Source organism: Lonchura striata, chromosome Z (assembly GCF_050655825.1).
Source record: "Lonchura striata isolate lonStrDom1 chromosome Z, ASM5065582v1, whole genome shotgun sequence".
NCBI classification, from domain to species: Eukaryota; Metazoa; Chordata; class Aves; order Passeriformes; family Estrildidae; genus Lonchura; species Lonchura striata.
Window position 1 is genome coordinate 1565386 of NC_140740.1, and position 20787 is coordinate 1586172.

The 20787-nt window shown below is 39.8% G+C and overlaps 2 protein-coding genes across 5 annotated transcripts in view; one reads left to right on the forward strand and one right to left on the reverse strand.

Moving 5' to 3' along the window:
- Positions 1–1098: 1098 nt before the first annotated feature.
- On the reverse strand, positions 1099–19949 carry TMEM167A (transmembrane protein 167A). Its single transcript, XM_085567201.1, has 5 exons — positions 19800–19949; positions 18259–18302; positions 10280–10389; positions 5467–5501; positions 1099–2262 (listed from the first exon to the last, which is right to left on the reverse strand). The coding sequence occupies exons 1-5, from the start codon at positions 19909–19911 to the stop codon at positions 2192–2194; spliced, it is 372 nt and encodes a 123-aa protein (XP_085423327.1). The 5' UTR covers positions 19912–19949; the 3' UTR covers positions 1099–2191.
- Positions 19950–19972: 23 nt separating this feature from the next.
- Positions 19973–20787, forward strand: part of XRCC4 (X-ray repair cross complementing 4) — a 142195-nt gene continuing 141380 nt past the window's right edge. For 2 of the 4 annotated variants that reach the window (XM_077790097.2, XM_085567197.1), the window contains exon 1: positions 19973–20128. The gene's annotated coding sequence lies outside the window, so the exon portion shown is untranslated. The remainder of the gene's footprint in view (positions 20129–20787) is intronic. The other 2 variants (XM_085567194.1, XM_085567198.1) reach the window with 2 other exon arrangements.

The following is a 20787-nucleotide window of genomic DNA, read 5'->3' on the forward strand; positions in this document are numbered from 1 at the left end:
ATTTACTCTGTGTCTTACTAAAAGACGTGAGCTATCAATCTCATCAAAGCTAAAATCCTGAAAACCAAAGACCTAGTCCTGAGGCACACACATGCCTGAAGCAGCAATTTCAGAACAATTGCAGTTTGCCAGTTTAAAGATCTTGTTTCCAGACAGTTTTGCTGAGCAGCCATGCAGCTAGCTCCTAATGAACAGCCTGAAAATGTAATTTAGGGGGAAACTAAAAAAAAAAAAATCCCAACTAAGAAGTATCCATCACCTGCATTTAGGCCAAAAGGATGAGCTGTCAGATAACAAATAAAGTTTGAACAACAAATAACAAATATGAAGAAGATTGTCTGAGCTTCTTGGATGATAAAACCTTAACAGAGAAGGTTTTTGCAACAGAGTTCCTCCATATTAGCAGATTTCAGACATTCAGAACAAAAAATTTCACTGGATTCTTTCACTGGTATTCCTACTTGCAGTTAAACCCCATGGTTTATAAAGAATTCATCTGGTAATTGGAACATCTTGGATGGCTAGGAAATGTATGAATATCATTAAAATGCCATTATTTATTAAAAGAAGTAGTAACTAGAATGTAAGTTCAACATAAATATAAGCTCAACATAAAAAGTTACCAGATGATTCTCTGCGTATTTTGAACATCTATACACCTGATAGTCAAAACCCAAGATTTTTAGGAATCTCCCTTCCCCCTGTTGAGGAACAGCTCCTTTGAAATCCAAAACTGAGTGGCTTTGATGCCCTGTTTGGACCAGCATCCATATTTAAAGTTCCAGAGCAGATTTTGCACTCCCCTCATCTCCTACCCAGTCCCAGGCTTCCGTGTGTGCATGGCATGGTTACAGTCCTACAGCTCTGCACTGCTCTGGTTCACAGCCAGGGGTATTCATTTGGCCCAAATTGGAGAAATATTTTTTTCCTGAGCCCAGAATAGAAAAGTTTGGATGGCTGCTTCTGATGGTGATTTAGATTTGCAGGTAGATGTGAAACAACACAAAGGTCATAACTCAAAATCACCTTTTTCCTAGTTGCAGGATAATTTGGATTGGTGAAAATAAGTTTTTCAAACAAGAACGACAACAGTTAACATACCTTTAAAGTGTGTTTTACTTTTTAGCTTTGTTCCTTCTGATCAGAAGCCTTTCTAAAACAACAAATACTGCAAACAGACAACTCTCCCACATGCAGCCAGTATGAAGTCACAAGTTGTCTGATATAACACACACCTGTCAGGCATTATTGAAGAAGTCACTAGATCACTAAGTGTGCAAAATTAAGAAATAAGTGCTAATGGAGGGTATCATTAAAAGTAATCTAATCTTTACTACTGGTGAGCGTAATTGAGTTGCCTTAATGTTTGTATTATGACATGCAACTTTCTTATCTGCAGCTGTTCATTCTGCTAATTCAGAAATCTTGCCATGCATGCAACAGCAGCAGCAGAGCCTTTTGAATCCTTTTCTCAACATTTTGGAACTTCTAAAACTGAGTACATGTGGTATGTTACAGAGAGCAATCCAGGTGTCTCAGATCCCCCATCTCTGCCTTCTCAGCAGCTAATCACACATCACTACAATTATGGTCCCTGCCTTTATTTCACATCTTATGTTAACAACAGAAATACTGAGAGATTATTTGAGAAATTACATGTTTAGAAACAAATAGCTGTGCATAACTTAGGTCAGAGGTCATATTTTTAGGATGAGAGTGGAGCCATCACTTAAAAATCAAGAGGAATTGTTTAGGTAGCAAGAACTAAAAATACTTTGATGAACATCCCCTAGAGTCAAAATGCTCTTTATTCTTCAAAGGATGGTCTTATTGCTGTGGCTGATTTACCATTTTAACGTTTCATTCAACAGATCTACTGGACAAGAAATTGTATAGAATTAGAAACAGCAAGCCTTTTCAACTGCATGGTGTGAAAAAAAAAAAGAGAATAGCTCCCCTGAAACTCAGACACGCACCAGACACCCTTCCACGAGTTACAGCAGGAGTGTCAGTGCTGACCTGGCATTAACAAGCACATCTTGTCTGGGTTGTGATCACTAATGCTGGTCCATCTGCAGGGGTGTCCACCAGGAGACAGGTTATCCATCGTGTGAGAGGAGACTTGCTGAGGCTTCCCATCCTTTCTTGACCCAGGATCTGCTGCTGGGTACTCGGGGACACTCTCCAGCTGCTACTGCATGAACAGGATGCTGAAGGCCATCACCACACAGCACACGGCCACATAGGGGCTCTTCCGCTCACCTGGCAGGAGGGGAGAGAACCCAGAACAAACAAAAATTCAGGCATGGCTAAACAGACCCACCTGCTCCTAGCCTAGTGTAATTCTGCCACAGCGTGTGCAAACTGATATCCAACAATTCTAGCTGGAGAAAGGCACGCGGAAGTACAACTGTGTATTCACAAAAAACGTGCACGGGCAGTGGAGAAACTCAGAATTCGGACAGATTATTTTGCTACATAAAAACAGAGTTGAGGCTCTTTAAGAGAGGGACTTGTAAACATGGCATGGAGGGACAGGACACAGGGAATGGCTCCCACTGCCCCAGGGCAGGGCTGGGTGGGAGATTGGGAATCAGGAATTGTCCCCTGGCAGGGTGGGCAGGGCTGGGATGGGATTCCCAGAGCAGCTGTGGCTGCCCCTGGATCCCTGGCAGTGCCCAAGGCCAGGCTGGACACTGGGAGCACCTGGGACAGTGGGAGGTGTCCCTGCCATGGCTGGGGAAGTGCTGGGTGATTCAGGGTCAGGTCCAAGTAAGGGCTTCCATCTCACTACAAACCACCTTTTCTGAGGTGCAGTTTTATGTTGCTGCTACCTCCTAGTGCCAAAGTCAGCGGGCAGGCAGTGGAAAGTTGTCCAGGACACCCCATTTCTCATTGCTCTGCCCCTCTGTGGCTGCTCAGGAGCAGTTCTGTGTCAGCTGAGATGCTGCTGCTGCTGTCTGGTCTCGGTACCTGCCACCTGCAGTGTGAATTTTCTGTGCATGGTGTCATGCAGCAGCCAGAGCTGTGAGCTCACAGCTGCCCAGACAGAGCCAGATGCTTTTTTTGTTTTGCTTTGCTAAGAAGACATAAGATTGTTAGCATGTGGAGAGGGTCTGGTCCCAAAAATGGTCAGAAGATCACAGAAACTGCACAGACACCTCTGTTTTCAGACTCTTTCAAATTGGTATCACAGTTTCCCAGGGCAAACTGTGGAAGGAAGTTAAGTTTACTCCATTAGCAGCCTTTTATCTGGTGGCAAAAGCAATTGTGAGAGATCTATTCCCACCCATTTGGTCCAGGACAGAACGTTACAAAGGTCTGTTTATCACCAAGAAAAAAAAAGATTCTCAGGTGGGGAACTGTAGCACAACCAGGAGAACATCAGTAATGTTAATCAGGCTGGTACCTACTTATGTGAGCCCTTTTTCCATTAATTAGCAAGATGTTTCTACACTTAGACTTTATTCTTCATGGTCCCTCTGAGTTCTCCTTGGAGAGACCTCCAGCCAACGGAACTGCCAGGGTGTGTTAATACTGAAATGTGGCTTTCAAGTGAGAATATCCCTCTTTTTACACACCCAAGAGTATAAAGACAGAGCTTGGGCTGTTTGCTTTAAGCAAAGTTAAATTTCCCTTTGCTGTGTGAGGTCCTTTGTCTTTAAAAACCACCTTATCAGAGACACAGTTTTCAGAGAAACATTAAAGAAAAAAACCACCAAGGCTCCCAAGTCTAGCATGGTGCAATTTTTATGAAAAAAAGTATTTTCTTTTACCAGCAGGACCTTTAAACACAGAGGGAACAAACTTTCCACAGTAAAAGAAAAATAAAATACTTGCAGTGACATCTCCCATACACAGGATTGACTGCCCGGTGACATTACAAGATTCTGTCATGATCTGGCATAAATTTAATTAAACTTCAAATAACTGAACGAATTAATGTCTGCAGTTTCACATCTGTTTAAAATAAATTTTGAGGAAGTCCAACTCCTACGGTTCAGGGTATTACAATTTTCATATGGGTTATGCTTTTCTGCTCTTAATTTTCTTAAAAGAGAAATCACCATGTGGCAGGATTAAACATTATTTTGCACAACTTTGTAAATATGTAACCACTTGCCAGTGATTAAGATCTTATGTACATGTGAAAAGGTTGTTTAAACATACCAGGGATGTGAAATGTAAAGGAAGCTAGTAGACATTTTCATTTTTAAAACCTACACTTTCTACTTGCCTTTGTGATTAACACACATGAAATGGTAGAAATCATCTCCAAAGGCCACTTCCACTTCTTAGGCTAAAACAAAGTTACAAAGTGGTCCACTCTAGACTCAAGTTGCAAAAGAAATATAGCTAATTGAAAAAAATATCCTTGCACTTATTTAACTACAAAGAAGATGGCAAGGTAAGGTGAAGTGCTCTTTTCATCCTTGAACAAACCCTAATGCAGCTGAATTTTTACATTTGTTTTCACTGGTGTAGCTCAAAATTCATTTCTGACAGCTGCCACCTTCCCAGTATCTTTCAATTACAGCACTAAAATTGGTTCTGCTATGTCTATTATCTAGATAGGACAGTATCTGCAATCATTTTAACAACCAGTCTCCACGAAAACCCTATTTTTTGTGTCAGTGCTTTTTTGACATCCTTTAAAATGTTCTGCCTGGAATGCAGAAAGGGAATAACACAGGGCTTTCTTTAGGTTCAGTGACAAGTAGGAAGATCTGGAATTACAAGTTCAAAGTTTCTGCTCTGAATTAACAATGCAATTTGAACACTGATGATGGGTTAGTAGGTTTTTTTTTTCTAAAACATGGATATACCTTAATGTTAAGACTAAACTTCTGTTGCATATTCCAATTTCCTTCTCAAAATAAATTCAGGATAAGGATTAAAATAAATATAAAACTAATGTTATGGGAAAATGTCAAGAATCAGATAGAGCTGATCAGCCTGTGTGCAGATGTCACTTGACAAAAATAGCTTTGTGTAATTCAAAAGTGCACAGGAGCTGAGCAAAGAGAGGAAAAAAACCACATTTTATGCTTAAACAGAACCTTAATGCATTATGAACTCTGTGTTGTTTTATCACTACAAGGTAAATATCTGGGGTTTTTCAGCAGTCCATCGCAATTTCAAACAGACTGCAGTTTATAAGAAATCACTAATTTCTTTGCATGTTAGAAATACACCCTTGGTTGTTTCACGTGGCAAGAAGTGCAGAAGACTTCTGAAAATAAAACACTAGATACATAAACTGACATGAGAAGATACAGGATTTTAATGATGCTAATCTAAGAAACAATATCCTGCCCCTTTATTTAATGGAGGTCAAAATCTGTGTTTTTGAAGACAAAGGATGTGTATGGTTTTCATTCCTACATGGCAATTTATCCTAATAAATTATGCTAGGTATAGGACTTATCCTAAAGATTTTGAAAGGGAAAAAAAAAAAACAGTTACCAATCCTGGCGCATTTCCAGAATATCCCCAATAGTCTGTAAAGAGAAAATAAATTCATTAGGCTCTTAGTTTAATACATCCAAGTCAACTGATTTTCTTTATGTTAAAATAATCTGAATTCAGAGCAATTTGTCAACTTGATTCCCTTCTTAACACCAGAAAACAGCAGATACCAGCACATAAGGTTACAGAGTATGTATTACAGAAGTGGCAATGTTCTAAGTCTAGCAGGGGTCTTTTTTGCATGCAAAGATGCATTGAACTCATTCTGTGTTCCAGATCTAAAGATTTCATCAGAACCCCATATTTATTTAAAATAAAGTCTCCCAGACAGAAAATTTTGTGAAGAAAAATATCTTTGCATTTCTTCTCGTTCTTTCTTATTCCTTTACCAATGTTTACCTTGCTCATGTCTCTCCTGTGCTGCTGGCCCAGGACGTTACCTCTCACAAGTAAAACAGCAATGGAAAAAAGCAGAATTCAACGCAGCGAACACCCAAAGGGATGTCACAAACCTACAATTTCTCTCTGTAACTAAAATTATCTCATGCTGACAGCTCCAGAGGAGCAGGGAGTGCTTTAGGATCTGAGGAAGACAAGGGGAACAATGCTGAGGTGTCCTGTGTAAGCAGACAGATTTCAGATTTCAGCCCTTAAAAGCCTGTCTGCAGGAAGGTTTCCTCCATAGCATGGCACAGAACACTGTGGGGAAGCACTTGGAGAACTGCCATCAAGCAGGTACTAGATACAGCCCCAAAAATAATGTTCTGAACTCACACCCACAAAGGTTTGTTTGTCTGTCTTTGCCCTTTTTTGGGCTCTGAGAGTTGCTTACTTCTAACATATTTAATTGCAGACAGGTAATCTTGGGCCACTTGCTCCTGCATGCTTGAGCAGTCAACGTATCTTTTATTTCTCTGCTATTTCCATTTTATGTCCTCTTTTATGGTCTTGGTTTAACTTCAGCATCTCTCTGTCCATTTAGCAGCCTCCTCCATTTCTTAGAGAAAGATTCAGTGTTGGGCAGGTGAAGACCAAGGGTGGCAGCAAGTGCCTGAGGTGTTCAAACTCAAAGTGAAATGCTTTTTTACTTATGTACCCCTTGTTGACCAATTCATCATGAACAGCATTCCATTTCCATTTTTAGAAAACAGGCATTTTCATCTGTGCTTTTAGTTTTACCTCAAGCAAAATATATATATACAAGTGCACATATACATATTTGGGTTTGACTATATTTCTGTACAGCCAAAGCTCTTTTTTTCCTGCTTTTATGTAGCTCCACAGCAGAAGTAATGATCCCTGCATACAGACCACCACATTTTTCAGGGCTAAGAGGTCATACAATAAAGTAACCTGAAGACAACTATGCACTTTTTGAAGATGTGTGGAGGTACAAAGGCATTCATGTGGAAATCTTATAGAGCAAAATGCACAGCCCTGAAGTGCTCCATTGATAGCACCTCAGGTTCTCAAAACTGTTGTTCACTCTCTGTAAAATTACAATTTACAGATATCATGCTGCAAAACCAACAGGAAAACATCCACAGCCCTGCTTCTCATATTGCCATCTCTCAAAAGCTTGCCCAGGAGCTCAAAGAAATAAAACACTACCATTCTGTTCATATACTTTTGAAGAATCTTGTATGGGAAAAAGAGTATTAACCCTTTCAGGCAGCAAAGAAGTGTGTTGAGTTTGCCTCACCATCTCAGCAAGGGTATTTCTTCATCTTCTCAGGGATTTCTTGAGTAATCTCAAGCCACTACTGCACATTGTCCTACAAAGCCCCCTTGGTGAAAACAGAAATTTTCCTACCTGATGTGCCAGGTACAAAACTGAGGATAGGTTTCACCAGCTGCCCTTAACAACTGCAATTTACAATTTATGAACCTGAAGCCACTGACATGAGGACTGACCAGCCTTCCCATGATGACACCAGAACATTTTAAGAGTTTTCTGTGCTACTGGAACAGCTCATTGCCTCTGTTGGTCCACACAACCTGCTGCTGAGCTGAAGCAGACTGAATTCTGGACCTTCTCATAATTTACCCTCTGGAAGAACTGGGGAATGCCCACTGCAGGAAAAGCCTGTGCAGACCTCCTCCTTCCCTGGTTCTTCCATTAATGCTCATCCCATGTCCACAAGAACAACCTCTTCAAGTCAAAAGCTGCTTGGTTACTACAGAAGTGAGGCTGCCTTGAGTAAGTGCTCCATAACAATTCCTCCTGCAGCAACTCCTTGGTTTATCTGCATTATTCCTTCTCCACCCTTTTTGTTTGGATGCAGGTGAAGATGTGGGTCTGGCTGGGATCCCTGCTCATTCTGGCAGCCACAGCCCAAAAGTGCACGACCTGCTGCAGAGATTGCTGGCTCTCAGCGCTAAATGCTAAAAGCACTCACTGTGAAAAGTGGTGGTGGTTACCTGGAAGACAAAAACCCCAAATAAATGGAACCTCTTAAGCTGAGGAGGAGCTGATGGAGCCTTAGTGGTAAGGCTGGGTGTGCTGCAAAAAAAGCCATGTGTTCACCAGGAGAAGCCCAGTGCCACTGCAGGAGGGAGTGTGAGACATCCCCACTGCAATGCTGATGGAAAATCAAAGGGGATCTCTGCTGCACATGAGCTAACACATCTTTCTGGTGAGCAGGGAGGAGAGAATTATGTTGTGGTGTACATTCTCCTCTGGTAAGCATGAAACAGTAAATCTCCACTTGCTTTCCCAGCCTTTAACTCTGCTGCTCAGGACCGAGCACATGGAAACATTCAGGGAAAATGAAGGTTTAAGGTTCTGTTTGGCTTGGTAGGAAAACACACACTTTGGCAGAAATGAGAGGGAGGAAACAGAGGGTTGTGAGGATGGGTGACATCACTGTGCAACAGCGTCTCTCACCAAAAGAAATATGTTTCTTCACTTATTATCCACAGACCTAAATCCTCAGCAAAGTTACCACTGACTTAGAAATACACTGAATAATTACCAACATTCCCCCTCCCTCTCCACCACTTTAGTATTTTATTGCTACTTTTTTATGCCTTAAATTTGGAGCAGGAATGATGAGGTAAAAACATCTATGGTATACTGAAGTACCGCTAGAATTTGTTTTATTTTGTTTTTAATTTTTTTTTTTTTTCATCCCACGTGTCCAGACATTTCCACTGGAGCATGGAGCACATTAGAAGAGAGGGAAAGGGGTTTAGCACCATATGAGCTCCATGTAAACATCTACCATACAGGAAACAACTTTCATTGCTTCCAGGCCAAGTTTTATTCTCCAGTAAAGTAGTCTACAAATACATATATATATATAACAAAATGGTATGTCCTACACCTACATAAATACTAACCTACACATCAAACGCCCAACTCCTCCACAGTGTCAGCACCCCTTGGAAATGCTTTATGAAGAGAGTTCTATTGTACTCCAGACAGATTTGCTTCAAGAATAAACAGAGTAGCTCCCGATTAAAGGAAATACTCTTTGCCAAGAACAGCACTAAAATTTTAATCAGTAAAATAAACATTCTAACTTCTTGCTGTGCATACCTCATTGACTATTGTGTTATCTTCCACCAGCAGACACCCAAACTCCCCTCATCCCCCCACTCCCTGTCCTTCATGAAGTCATCCTTTCTTCCATCTTTACTTCCATCCAAAGAAACCTCTCATGTCAGTGACAATTTCATGGCCTCATATAAAAGAACACAAGTGTTTTCATGTTAGAACTCCAAATTAAGAAAAAAAAGCTGCTGTAATTTGGGTATCTTACGCTGCTAAATTAAAAAAAAAAAAAACAAACAAAACAAAACTGGATAATAAAACAGCAAAACCAGAGGTTAATTACAACAAAGGTTTTCAGAAGACAAACACTTGGCGTTCTTGGCCACAACACTATTAAAAACTGGACACTTCTGAATTTAAATGCCAAAGTGATGGAAGACACTTAGGGAAGAAGAAAATTTTATTTAACAGGAAATGACCTAATGGCAAAAGTGGAGAAGTCAAACACTCAGAATCCAAACGTCTGTTTTTCCACCTAGAATTACCTCCTGCTTCTACAAATATAATCTCCTTTGCACTAACCTGAGGTGGAAGCATTACTGAAGGTCTGTGAACAGCCCCAGAGATTTCTGTGGCACAACTGCCCAATGGTTACTCAAAACCCACCACACTTGAATCACAGTTCTGCTGATTACAGCTAGCATCCATACAATTAAAAAATAAATTTATATTTGTAGAAATTTTCAAAAACTCTTCTAGAACTTCCCTCATCTTAGAGAATACAAAACTGTGATTTGAAAAGACCACAAAAGAGGACCATGTTGCTTATTTAAAAAAAAAAAAAATAGTTTTCTTTTAGTGACCCATTATTGCTAACACTGTTTTTCAAAAGTCTATCTGCAAAACACCTATCCTGAAAACAAGCAAAAAGCCAGTATCTGGTTTCTTACCCACCCTAGGAATCAAAAATACATCATTGCAACAATAGCCACATGTAGGAGAATGTTTTATTTCTGTCTCTCATTTCTGTATCTCTAATAAGCATCTACCAATGAAGCTGCAAATCTAGAAGATTAATAATGCAGTATTAGCAAGGTTAGCGGGCTAATAAATTCTCTCAATAAAACTGCAACTAGGTGCTTGCCAGTATCTTATTGCACTCTATTGTGAGGTAGAAAATCAAGATTTTTATCTTTAAAGAAAGGAAACTTTCAAAGCAGGATCTGCACTATCACAGACTTCATCAGGAGATGCTGAAAGGCTGCACTAGAACCCACACAGCTTGTGGGTGTTTGACATGATCAGGCCACATACCCGGATTTATTTTTGTCCAGTAAGCTGGGAGCCAAGGATCTGATGTAGGCACAGGTACATATGAGCAGCAGGATCACAGTCAGCAGACTCTGGAAGTTGAAGATGGCAGACTACGGAAGAGAATCGGGAAAACAAGGAATTACATCTCTGCAGTACCGAACTCCTCTCAAAGTGGAAGTTCTGGAAAAAAACCCTTAGACAACACCAAAAATGAAACCTACAAGGAGCCAGAAAACATTTGCATCAATGAAATACAGTGGTGGTAGTGCAAGTAGAGGTGAGGACTGACTGGCAAGGAAACCAGTAGTAGCCAAGACAAAAAGTAACACAAGATGTGCAGTGGGTTTGTTAATGTAACACTTTTTAAAGGCTACAGGCCAAATTTAACACATCTGTAGAAATACACAGGGTTAAGCCCACCTGAACTATGATAACTGATTACTTTTGTTTTCAAACACTGTTCTGACTGTAAATTGAAAATATCTTCATTGTAAATACACTTTCAGAAGTTCTAGTTCTGTGGTAGATCCTGAAGAAATTGATGAAACTGCCTTGGGACTGTGAAGTTCTATTGTTGACAGCAAACATTGATCAGCCTAGTGGCAGTAAAAAGAGACAGTTCTTGAGAAACTGCTGCAATATTTGGCAATTTACTACAGCGTGAAGTATCAGTAATAGGCAGAAAGTGCATCCCATAAACCTTTTTTTTTAAAAAACTTCTTTTTTTATGGTTTTGGGGTTTCTCTTAAGTGTCTCAGCTGACATTTTGGTCAGTGTAACAGCACCAGGTGGTGTAAGAGGCAATTGCTCATTTCAAAAAGCAATATTTTACCCTTGCTCTGCTATGCTCATTTGCAAATCTGATTTAGTGTGAGCTCCAAAAAAAAGAAAAAAAAACAGTCAAAGCAAATGCAATAAATTCACTCTTTGTTCTGGAATTCTGATGAACTTCTGTCTCCTGTGTTCATAGTGCGCAACCCAGCTGGCCGAATGGTGGTATTTAATTAAAGGTAAATATTTAGCACTTAGGAAGAGATAATACATTGGCATTTCCTTCTCCAACCATATTTAAGGGCACATCAGAGGCTTCATTTCCACACAGCCTGAGGCACATCTCCGTTGATGTGCACATGCTTTCTTCCTATGTCACAAAATTATTATGTTTTGAATCTCTGATGATCGTATCTATCTAGCTAATGAGAATTACAAAAGAAACCCACAATACTCCAGTTCAGTATGGCACTAGCAGGAATTGAGGAGGAAAAAATGAGAAGTTCTAGTAGAAGGAAAGCCATTGGAACACACACAAGTATTCCAATACTGAGACAGAAAACCTGGTGACGAAAATCAACAACAGCAAAACAAAAAACTTTATCTTATTTAGAAGTCTTAATGAATTGTATAAACTCCAGAACTTGCACAGAGCTGCCAGTCTGAATACAAGCTTTAGGCAGGGTTAGCTATCTAAAGTCGTTTCAGTATTTAACTTGATGGGGTTGAACAGGCCACTCTGTTCAGAAGCATCATCAGAGATGCTCTGACTCTGCAACGTGTATAGGAGAGATTTCAGCATCCCTGAAACCCATCCTGTTTGTGATGAGGGAGCAGTAATCCAAATCCAAAGCCATCCCTCCTGTCCCAACCATGAGGCTGCTTGGTTTCCTCTTGCAGCCTTTTCTAAATCATGTTTAATTTAGCATTTTAGCTCAACTAGCCACTCCTTCTGCCCCATCATGTCATAAATAATGGGCAGACTCTTCAGAAAGGACAACACGCTGCCATCCCCAGCCTCTGGAGCCTTTGTGCTCAGCAGAAGTTTCTGCCAGCTCCAGAAACCAGGGAAGTCTCAATTCCTCCTGGCTCCTGCGGGTCTAGGAACGCGGCAGGGCCGGATCCAGGAGCGGCTGCTCTCAGCACAGCCAGATACTGCCTATCAACCGATTAACTCGATCAGTCCTGTGGGACAGACAGACAGCTGCTCTGACAGCTCGCAGCCCTGCGTTCCCATGAATTCCTGCAGCTGCTTCCCGAGGCGGCACCGGCCACTCCGGCACTGCAAAGTGGCAGAAGGGCACACTTGCTTCCTCTTCAGCAGGGGCTGTAAGGGTATACTCATGAAATGTGCTATCAGTCAATCAACTGGGGCAGTATATAATCATATATAATTGTTCTTTGTTGGGGTCTTCACGTGTTTCCCCAGATATGCGTAGCTGTAATTGCATCTGCCCTTCGACTGAAACGTGCTCTGAATGACACGTTTATCTGCACAGCCACTTTGGAAGGGCAGATGTGAGCGATCCAAAATTTGCTTGTGATTTCTGGAAATGAGAATTTATTCCTGAATCACACGGTTTCACTCTTCACATCTGAAGTAATTCTCATGGCCCAGCTGAATTCACAGAGAGCAGCAACCTACATCTGGCTGCTCCAACTGATGTAATTAAAAGCTGCTGCAAGAGTTGCACATTGCTCAGAATCCTTTTAAAAAACACTGCATTCACATAACACGCTACTTGGACTTGGTAGATGTGTTGCTGTTCATTTGTTTAGACTGGGTTGCTCTGATGAAAATGTATTAATTTCAATTTTTGACTTCTGTTGACTGGCTTATGGTAGGTCCTTTGAGCCTCATTCCACTACAAAGACATCTCAGCACATGGAGAAACTGGTGCTGTCTCTTAGACTGTGTCCCCATGAGGGTGAAATGACAACTACCTTCCTAAGATTCGTGCTGCAAAGCCAGAAAGAACGAGCACTGGCATTTTATTCTGCTTTTAGACAGTGCAAGCTTTAATTCCATGGGCTGAAATTTTCTACATCTGCATTTGGTGCATTTCTGACATAGTGGGAACACCTCAGTTGCTCCATTCTGTCTCATTCTCCCCCGTGCCCCTTCCTGTGTGGAGCACCACCACATCATCTGCAGCACTAACGAGGTATTGTATTCACCTCAACTTGCATGAGACAAGTTTTTTCCAATGTCTTTGGAAATTTAAGGCTATAGACTTCAGCTTTGAGAGCTACATGCCCAAAGGCTGTTTTAAATCCTTCCCAAAACCAGGCCTTTAAAAAAAGACTCAATATTATTTCCTGATCATAATGTATCTCAGTAAAAACTCCATATAATAAGCCATAAAGAATTAATACTCCTGAAAGTTTTATTGTCTTGGGCTTAAGCAGTGGCTTGTATTAAAATAAATACTCATGGGAATATACAGTAGCTGGAAATCAAGTGGTACAGTTAGGGATGTCTGAATGTACTCTGAGTATAAACTGAAGTTTAATGCACTTAAGTGTTGATGGAAAATTAAAAGTTACCTATGTGGCTGTGACAGGGAATCATGACAAGAATTGCACAGCTCCTATAAACCTCATCACAGACAATGTTGTCCCTCAGCATTAAATTTACTACACTTGGGCAGAAGAAGAAAAAAAGCAGCAGCTCAGAGTTGTGGTTACCAACAGGTCTTGCCCTTCACAGGAATATTTAATTCAATATGCAGAAATAGCTGTGTTGAATGCACTAATTCTAAGCACTTCCCTGCACTGACAAGACCCACAGACAAGACACTGTAATTTATCCATCTCTGCAGTTGTCACTCACTCCATTTCCCCAATATTCTCTGCTTCAGACACGTTGCTCCCTGTCCTTGCGGAGAGCACCACACTCACAAACCACCTACCGGGCAGCACAGTAATAAATCACTCCCCAGGTTTTGATGCAACTGTCTTGAGTCACAAAGGACCTGCTGACTCTCCCCTTGCCTCACAGACTTTTGTTTAAAATAAACCACCCGGTATCATGGTTCCAGGGGAAATGAAATGTGCAGGAGGAGAACATAAACCCTATGCTGTTGTCCTTTTGGGCTGGTAGAAAGCCTAACACAAAAGATCTCTGAGTTTATCTCTGCAGACTTAGCACTGAAACCAAAGCTTAACCTTCCCTAGACTTAAAGTATTTACAAAATGATTATTTTATCTCTGATTGCAGCGTGACCATGATGATTTCATCCATCTGTGCTATAAAAGCAGAGGCCATCGAAGTGCCAGCAAGTTGCAAAACTTTGCCCTGTGGTTACTATTGTAACAACCAGTTTATATGGGCAAATACAGATACTTAACTGGAATATTTTAAAGAAAGTATAATCTTTGTGTAATATGCTACAGAATATTCAGTCTTTCTGGAATGGTATTATTTTTTTTCCTCCCCAGTATAATAAAACTGATGAATGATTATGTTTTCTGGAGCCAAATATTGATGCCAAATTATTCAGCTGCCTTTCTTGTACTGGAATATAAGCAAGACCATGCATATTACAGTTAAACTTTAGTTAAGCAAGAGCTGATAAAAATTTTATCACAGAAAAGTTAAATCAAACTATGAAATTTTAACAAAGAGGTCTTTACAAAGCTGAAAGAGAAAATGCTTATTATCTAGGGTTTCCATTACAACTCTGCAACTCTTATTTCATCAGTGAAATTAAATTTTTCAGAATATAATATTGAGAAAAATAATAGGATATAAATCACAGTACTACTCCCAACCTGAAAGTCAAAGCAATTTCTAAAAACTAATTAAAACATGCATCTAATTGTATTATTTTCCAATCTTTAAAAAAAATAATTATTTTTTCCATTGCTGCCAAATGCAATCTGATCAACAAAACAAATGGAAAACAAGCATTTGTAAAAGAGGCATGCTAATTAGCATCCTAAAAAAATTACAAAAAGTGCAAATTAGTGGCATTTGAAGCAATTATTGGTGAAAGTACACAACTAAACTAAGCAAAGGGTGTTAGTAAGTATCCAAATACCAGCCAGATGCAGTTGTTCCAGAATAAAAAAGGCTTTTTACTTTGGATTTACAACATGTTCTCCTCAGTATTTTGCTTCCAAAGAATTTAAGTACTATATTTAATGTTCATTCAGATTTCTGTCTGAAAGATGTATTTTTGCACTCACAGAATGTAAGCTAAGGCTTGATTAGGGAAAAGGGATTTTTTTTTTCCCAGTCATTGCCTGAAGAAGCACAATGTCAAGTTTAAATGGCAAGTGTGACTAACATGTAAGCATTCCAGACAACTGAAGACAAATACATCTATTTAAAACTTAACCAATCTCCTCAAACAATTAAACAACTTCAATTAAACTTAAACATACGGACAAAGTTGCCCTCGCTTATAAAAAGCTCATTTGACTTTAGCACATTTAGGAATTTTACTGTTATTCAAATCCACAGACCAGCAGTGAAGACACCTCCAGGTGATGATGCTTAAATTTCACACTTGTTTGAATTCCTCCCTCTTTGCCCCAATATCTAGTTTGAAAACTGGACTTTAGCAAGCAGCTAGCAGATGCAGCATTTCACCAAAATATCTTACTCTGAAAAACAAAGTGACTATTAAAGTCTTTTAGTGGGGTCACTGTAGCACAAAGGTGTGCATGTCCACATATTTACTAAACAAATAATTATGGTGGATATGCCAGTAAAATCTTACAGTAACTTTTCCCCAGGTCTTCTCTGTAGATTATACACTTCTAAATTTTTATAGAGATATTTTTCTTCTGCTGTCTTCCCCCATTAGAGAAAAGCAATATTTTAAATAACCCATTTTTTTTTAAGTAACTCTCCTATCTGAACTTGCATGCCACACTGTTTAGTTCACCACGAATTTAGTACTGAAAACTGAAAAAAACAGTAAAACCTCTGTGTGTGAATGGAAGAGGTAAGGGTCATACTAAAGCACTCTTGGAATCAGGTGATATCCTTAACTATAATAAAAGCAGCGTTCAAAAAAAGGAGTTTGCAACAGAAGATGCTACAGGAATTTGCACATGGCCATGGGAAAATCTCTTAACTTCTCAAAAAAGAAGATATATTCTAATTTACCTAAAAGCTGCAAAACAGAACTATAAATATTTTACATGTACTATTTACCAAAATTTTTTTTTTGCTCATTCAGTCAAACCATCTCTTTCAAACATGAAGAACAAATACCAAGAAAAAATATACTTAGTTAAGAAACAATGACAAGTTCTGCTAAATCAGTCATGTCCCTTGGCCCTGGGCAGGTCCACAGCACCTCTGCAAGTCTCTTGTTTGGCAGAGGTTCACATGCATGGTTTGAATATTTAGCATCTGGAAGACAGGTAATATTTTTCACAGCTGTTCCCACCTTGTTTCCACAGTCACCAGGTTGAAAATCAAAAACTTTTGTTGAGTTTGAACGCCTGGCTCTGTGCATTAGCAGAAAAACATATTCAGTGCTGCAGCTCTTACAATGAATGTGTATGGTGTCTAATGCTGCAAGCAACCAAAAAACTAAATTGTGACATTCATTTTTTTATGGCACTCAGCAAAGAAATGGTTTCTCACAACTAGAGTGATTCTGGGTAAATCTGTTAAAGCAGACTCACTACATCCTACTCTTCCAAAAAGAGACCATCTTACCCTGACAGAATAATTTCCTCAGTTCAATAATCACAGACATAAAACATTGACAATGTACTTTCACATCATCCTCTAAGATGATAGAAGTATCTACTCTGAACACTTCAGGTGAAATAAATTCACAATACAAAGACACTCTAAGATTGTAGTGTGACCTAGAAGACATTTTTAAACCTATGTACCTTTAGGTCATGATAAAAACAAAGCTGCTAGCAAATCTCAATGAAGATTGATTCATTCTTGTAATTCTGAATAAGACAAACACAAAACTTTGTACTTGAAGAGTCCTGAAAGCTCCTTTTTCAGAGCACTGTCTTGGATTCTGGTATGTTTATATCCAACAGCTTGGTTTTAAATAATATTTACTAATGAATGTTTTTACAATTGGATCTATGAGCAACTCCCCTTCCTTCTATAAACACCACACTAAGAGAGCAATAAAGACTGAGACCAAAATGTTTGTCCTCGTGGAAAGTTCCCAAGTCAATTTTTGGGTAGTAATGCGGGGCCAGGATCAGCCCCAACCAGAGGGTGACAGAGAAGAAGCCGTTTTTGTCAAGTTTTCTGTACTTCTTTTGAATTTTCTCCACCATCAAATTCTAACTTCACATTTCTGCTACGAAGGAAAGTGAAGACCACCCTTCAGGAGGGGAGAAGCTCCTCATTAACTTCAATATTGCCTTTGGCTTCTTCCCTTTTTCCATCCATGCACATGGCAAACTTTTCAAGCCCACCACAAAAACTTCTGTCGAGGTTTCAGGTGTAAAATCCTGAAAGCTGGCAGGGCAAACTGATTTGTGGAAGTCAGGAAACAATACAGGTTCTGCTCCTCAATAAATGAGGGAGCCCTGCATCCCTGGTGCATCCCATTTGGAATCCACTGAGAAGCTTCTACTGGTTTCCATAGCTGCTTTAAGTTAAAATAGCGAAGGTTTTGCTTTAAGTCAAAATGATGAGTTTTTTCCCTATCCACTGGCAGTGAAGAGGAAAAAAAAATTCCACAATTTCTGCTTTCACACAGAAGAAAAAACAGGTGAAAGTAAGCTTATACATATATATAATTTTTTTTTCCTGTTTGGCAGCAACTGGCCCTTCACCCAGCTCATGTTCTCATCTGCTTAGTAAGAAAGGATGTGGTAAAGAATCTTGGAAAGCAATGGATTGAAAAGTTTCCAAGGCATAAAGTCCTTTGGAAATCATGCTTCAGAATATTATAGAATATAGAATATTCAGAGTGCTGCTAGCATGCCAGAACTGCAGCTCTTACTCTTTGGACAAAGAGAATAAATTAGAGATGTAGCTCTAATCTCTTTAATTTCATGACACACAGCAGCTGTTTCCTCTCTCACAGTCAAATGTGAGGTCAAAAATTATCCTTTTTTTTCCCTGAAATGCCTTGACATTAGAGGTGGCATCATGGACAACACAAAGTCCTGGAGGATTGCTGCTCTCTTGAAGAAATTCAAACATCACAATAATGCTATAGGAACTTATTTTCACTATTAAATCATAAGCAAACCATCCTTACAAGAGTTTCTTGCTTCAGGGTCCTTGAGGCACACAGAGTAACCTCTAACAAGGAAAAGAGACAAGTGGAGGAGATAATCTCAGCAGAATCTCATACACTTTCCATAACCTTCTTAGATTTAAACATTACTTTTGTTTTTAAGTTATTGTTATATATTTCTTATATATCACTAATAAAATATATAAAATATAAATGACATAATAATACAATGTTAAGTAATTAGTTGCATTTAATCATTACACTGCGCAACACCAATGTTCCACCAAGATCTCTTCCCATTTTAAAACATATTCTGTGCTGAAGTTATGGATAAACATGTACTTTGTACAGGAAAAAAACCTAAGTTAACTCAGTTATTCCTTTTAATTTTAAATTTGTGTATCTGCTCTGCTCATATAAATGTTGTTGATAAATAAATATTTAATGTACAAACCTTGACTAAGAAAAAGTATTTCATTGTGACAGAGATGTAAACCCTTATTTTGTATTACCTGCACAGAGACTGGAAAAATGGGGAGGAAACAAACAAAAAAAAAAAACCAAAACAATTTGCCTCTAGACCAACTTTACATAAAAAATGTATGTATTTATACACATATATTTTAAATAAATATATATATATACATACATACATATATATATATATATTAAAAAAATATACAAACCCCACAGTGTTTATGTGGCTGGATTATAGAAAAAGGTATATTGGTTATATATGTGTATTATATAACATATAATACATAATTATTAAAATATTCAATTATACATTTACATACCCCCATAAATATATAAATATCTCTGTATCCACATTTATTTGTTATACACATAATAAACTCGTACATAAGCAAAGATATTATCTTCCAGATGTACTTACCTGGTTTTTATGTATTTACACCTCTTAGCTATTCATGTAACTATGAATAAATTTAAGAATATGCATTTTTATGTTGTTATATTGCATGTACATCTATACTCTTAAAAATCGTATGTACCATATATATATCTGCTATATATATATATATATATGCTGTAAACATATAATTTTTTAATAAATATAAAGGCTATGTATATATGTATGTATACATAGTTAAAAATGCTACACATATACATACATATATATACATACATATGTATAAATAAATGTATATATATATATAATAGATAAAATATAAAAATATAAAATGTAATATAGATATATTTTTAAAAAATATGTATTTTTATAAATAATCCACAGTTTTCATGAATAAGTGGACCTGAGCCTCTGATGACCTCTGATGACCCCTGAAGAGCAGCCAATGAGGCAGCTCAGCGCACTGCACTGAGCATGACGTCACACAACGCAACCATGACGTCACGCGGGACAATACGTGACGTCAGGAGGCCGCGAGAGATACGCCCAGCACCTGACCGACCTCGCACCGGCCCCGCACAGACGCAAACCGGGTTTTTTATCCCTGTCACGCAAACCCGCCCCGCGCGACTCCCAGCAAAGCCCTGAGGCGGCTCCGCTCCCGCGGGCCGCGGGTCACGCCGTGAGCGACCTGAGGGGGCGGCGCTCGGGCCGGGAGGCGCCGCTGGGCACCGGGGGAGGCCGGGGAGCGGCGAGGGCCCGGCCCGGAGCGGGCAGGGCCGGGCGGGCCTCGCTCTTACCATCGCGCCGCGCTCCGCCACATCACCTTCCGGCCGCCGCCACGGGCGGAAGCGCGCACCGCGCGCCCTCAGCGCGCCGGGGCGCGGGCGCGGCCGCCATTGGCTGGCGGCGCCGCGGGGCGCTGCGATTGGTCGGCGCTGCCGGCGGAGGGGCGGGATATACGGGCGGACGCGGCGTTGATTGGCTGGCGCGGAGCAGGCGGAAGTGGCGGCGCGGGAGGTAGGTCGGGCGGCCCGCCCCGCGCGCGCGGCACGGGCGGGACTGAAGGGAGTGCGGGGGGATGTCCCGATGTGGGGATAATCGGGATAACCGGGATCAACCCTGAACTGACCCCTCACAACACTGAGGGGAGCGGGGCACGGTCCGTGTCCCGGTGTGCGGATAACCGGGATCACCGGGATCAGCCCTGAACTGACCCCTCGCAACACTGAGGGGAGGAGGTGGATCCTTGAGTGTGTCCCGGTGTGGGGATAACCGGGATCAACGGGATCAACCCTACACCGATCCACGGGGGCCACGCATCTATCTATTTATTTATTTATTTATTTATTTATTTATACTATATATATATATATATATATGCTCTCTCTCTATATATATATATATATTTATTTATATATACTATATATATATATATGCTCTCTCTATATATATATACTATATACTATATATATATATATATATATATATATATATATATATATATATATATGTGTGTGTGTGTGTGTGTATAGTGAGACGCTGGGGTGAAAAAAAAACAAAAAACCAACAGAAAAAACCCAAAACTCAAAAAAACCCCCAAAAAACCAAACCAAAGCCAACGAACAAACAAACAAAAAAACCCAAAAAAAACCCAAAACAAACAAACAAAAAACCCC

Bases quoted from the DNA above. Each gene is read 5' to 3' on its own strand.
- TMEM167A (XM_085567201.1), bottom strand. From the start codon at position 19,911: ATGGTAAGAGCGAGGCCCGCCCGGCCCTGCCCGCTCCGGGCCGGGCCC. The intron at 10,390-18,258 runs GTAAGGATGGTT...TCTCTTCCGTAG, and splicing joins CCCTGAAGCAAGAAACTCTT to TCTGCCATCTTCAACTTCCA. The intron at 2,263-5,466 runs GTAACTGTTTTT...CCCTCCTGCCAG, and splicing joins CTGGAAATGCGCCAGGATTG to GTGAGCGGAAGAGCCCCTAT.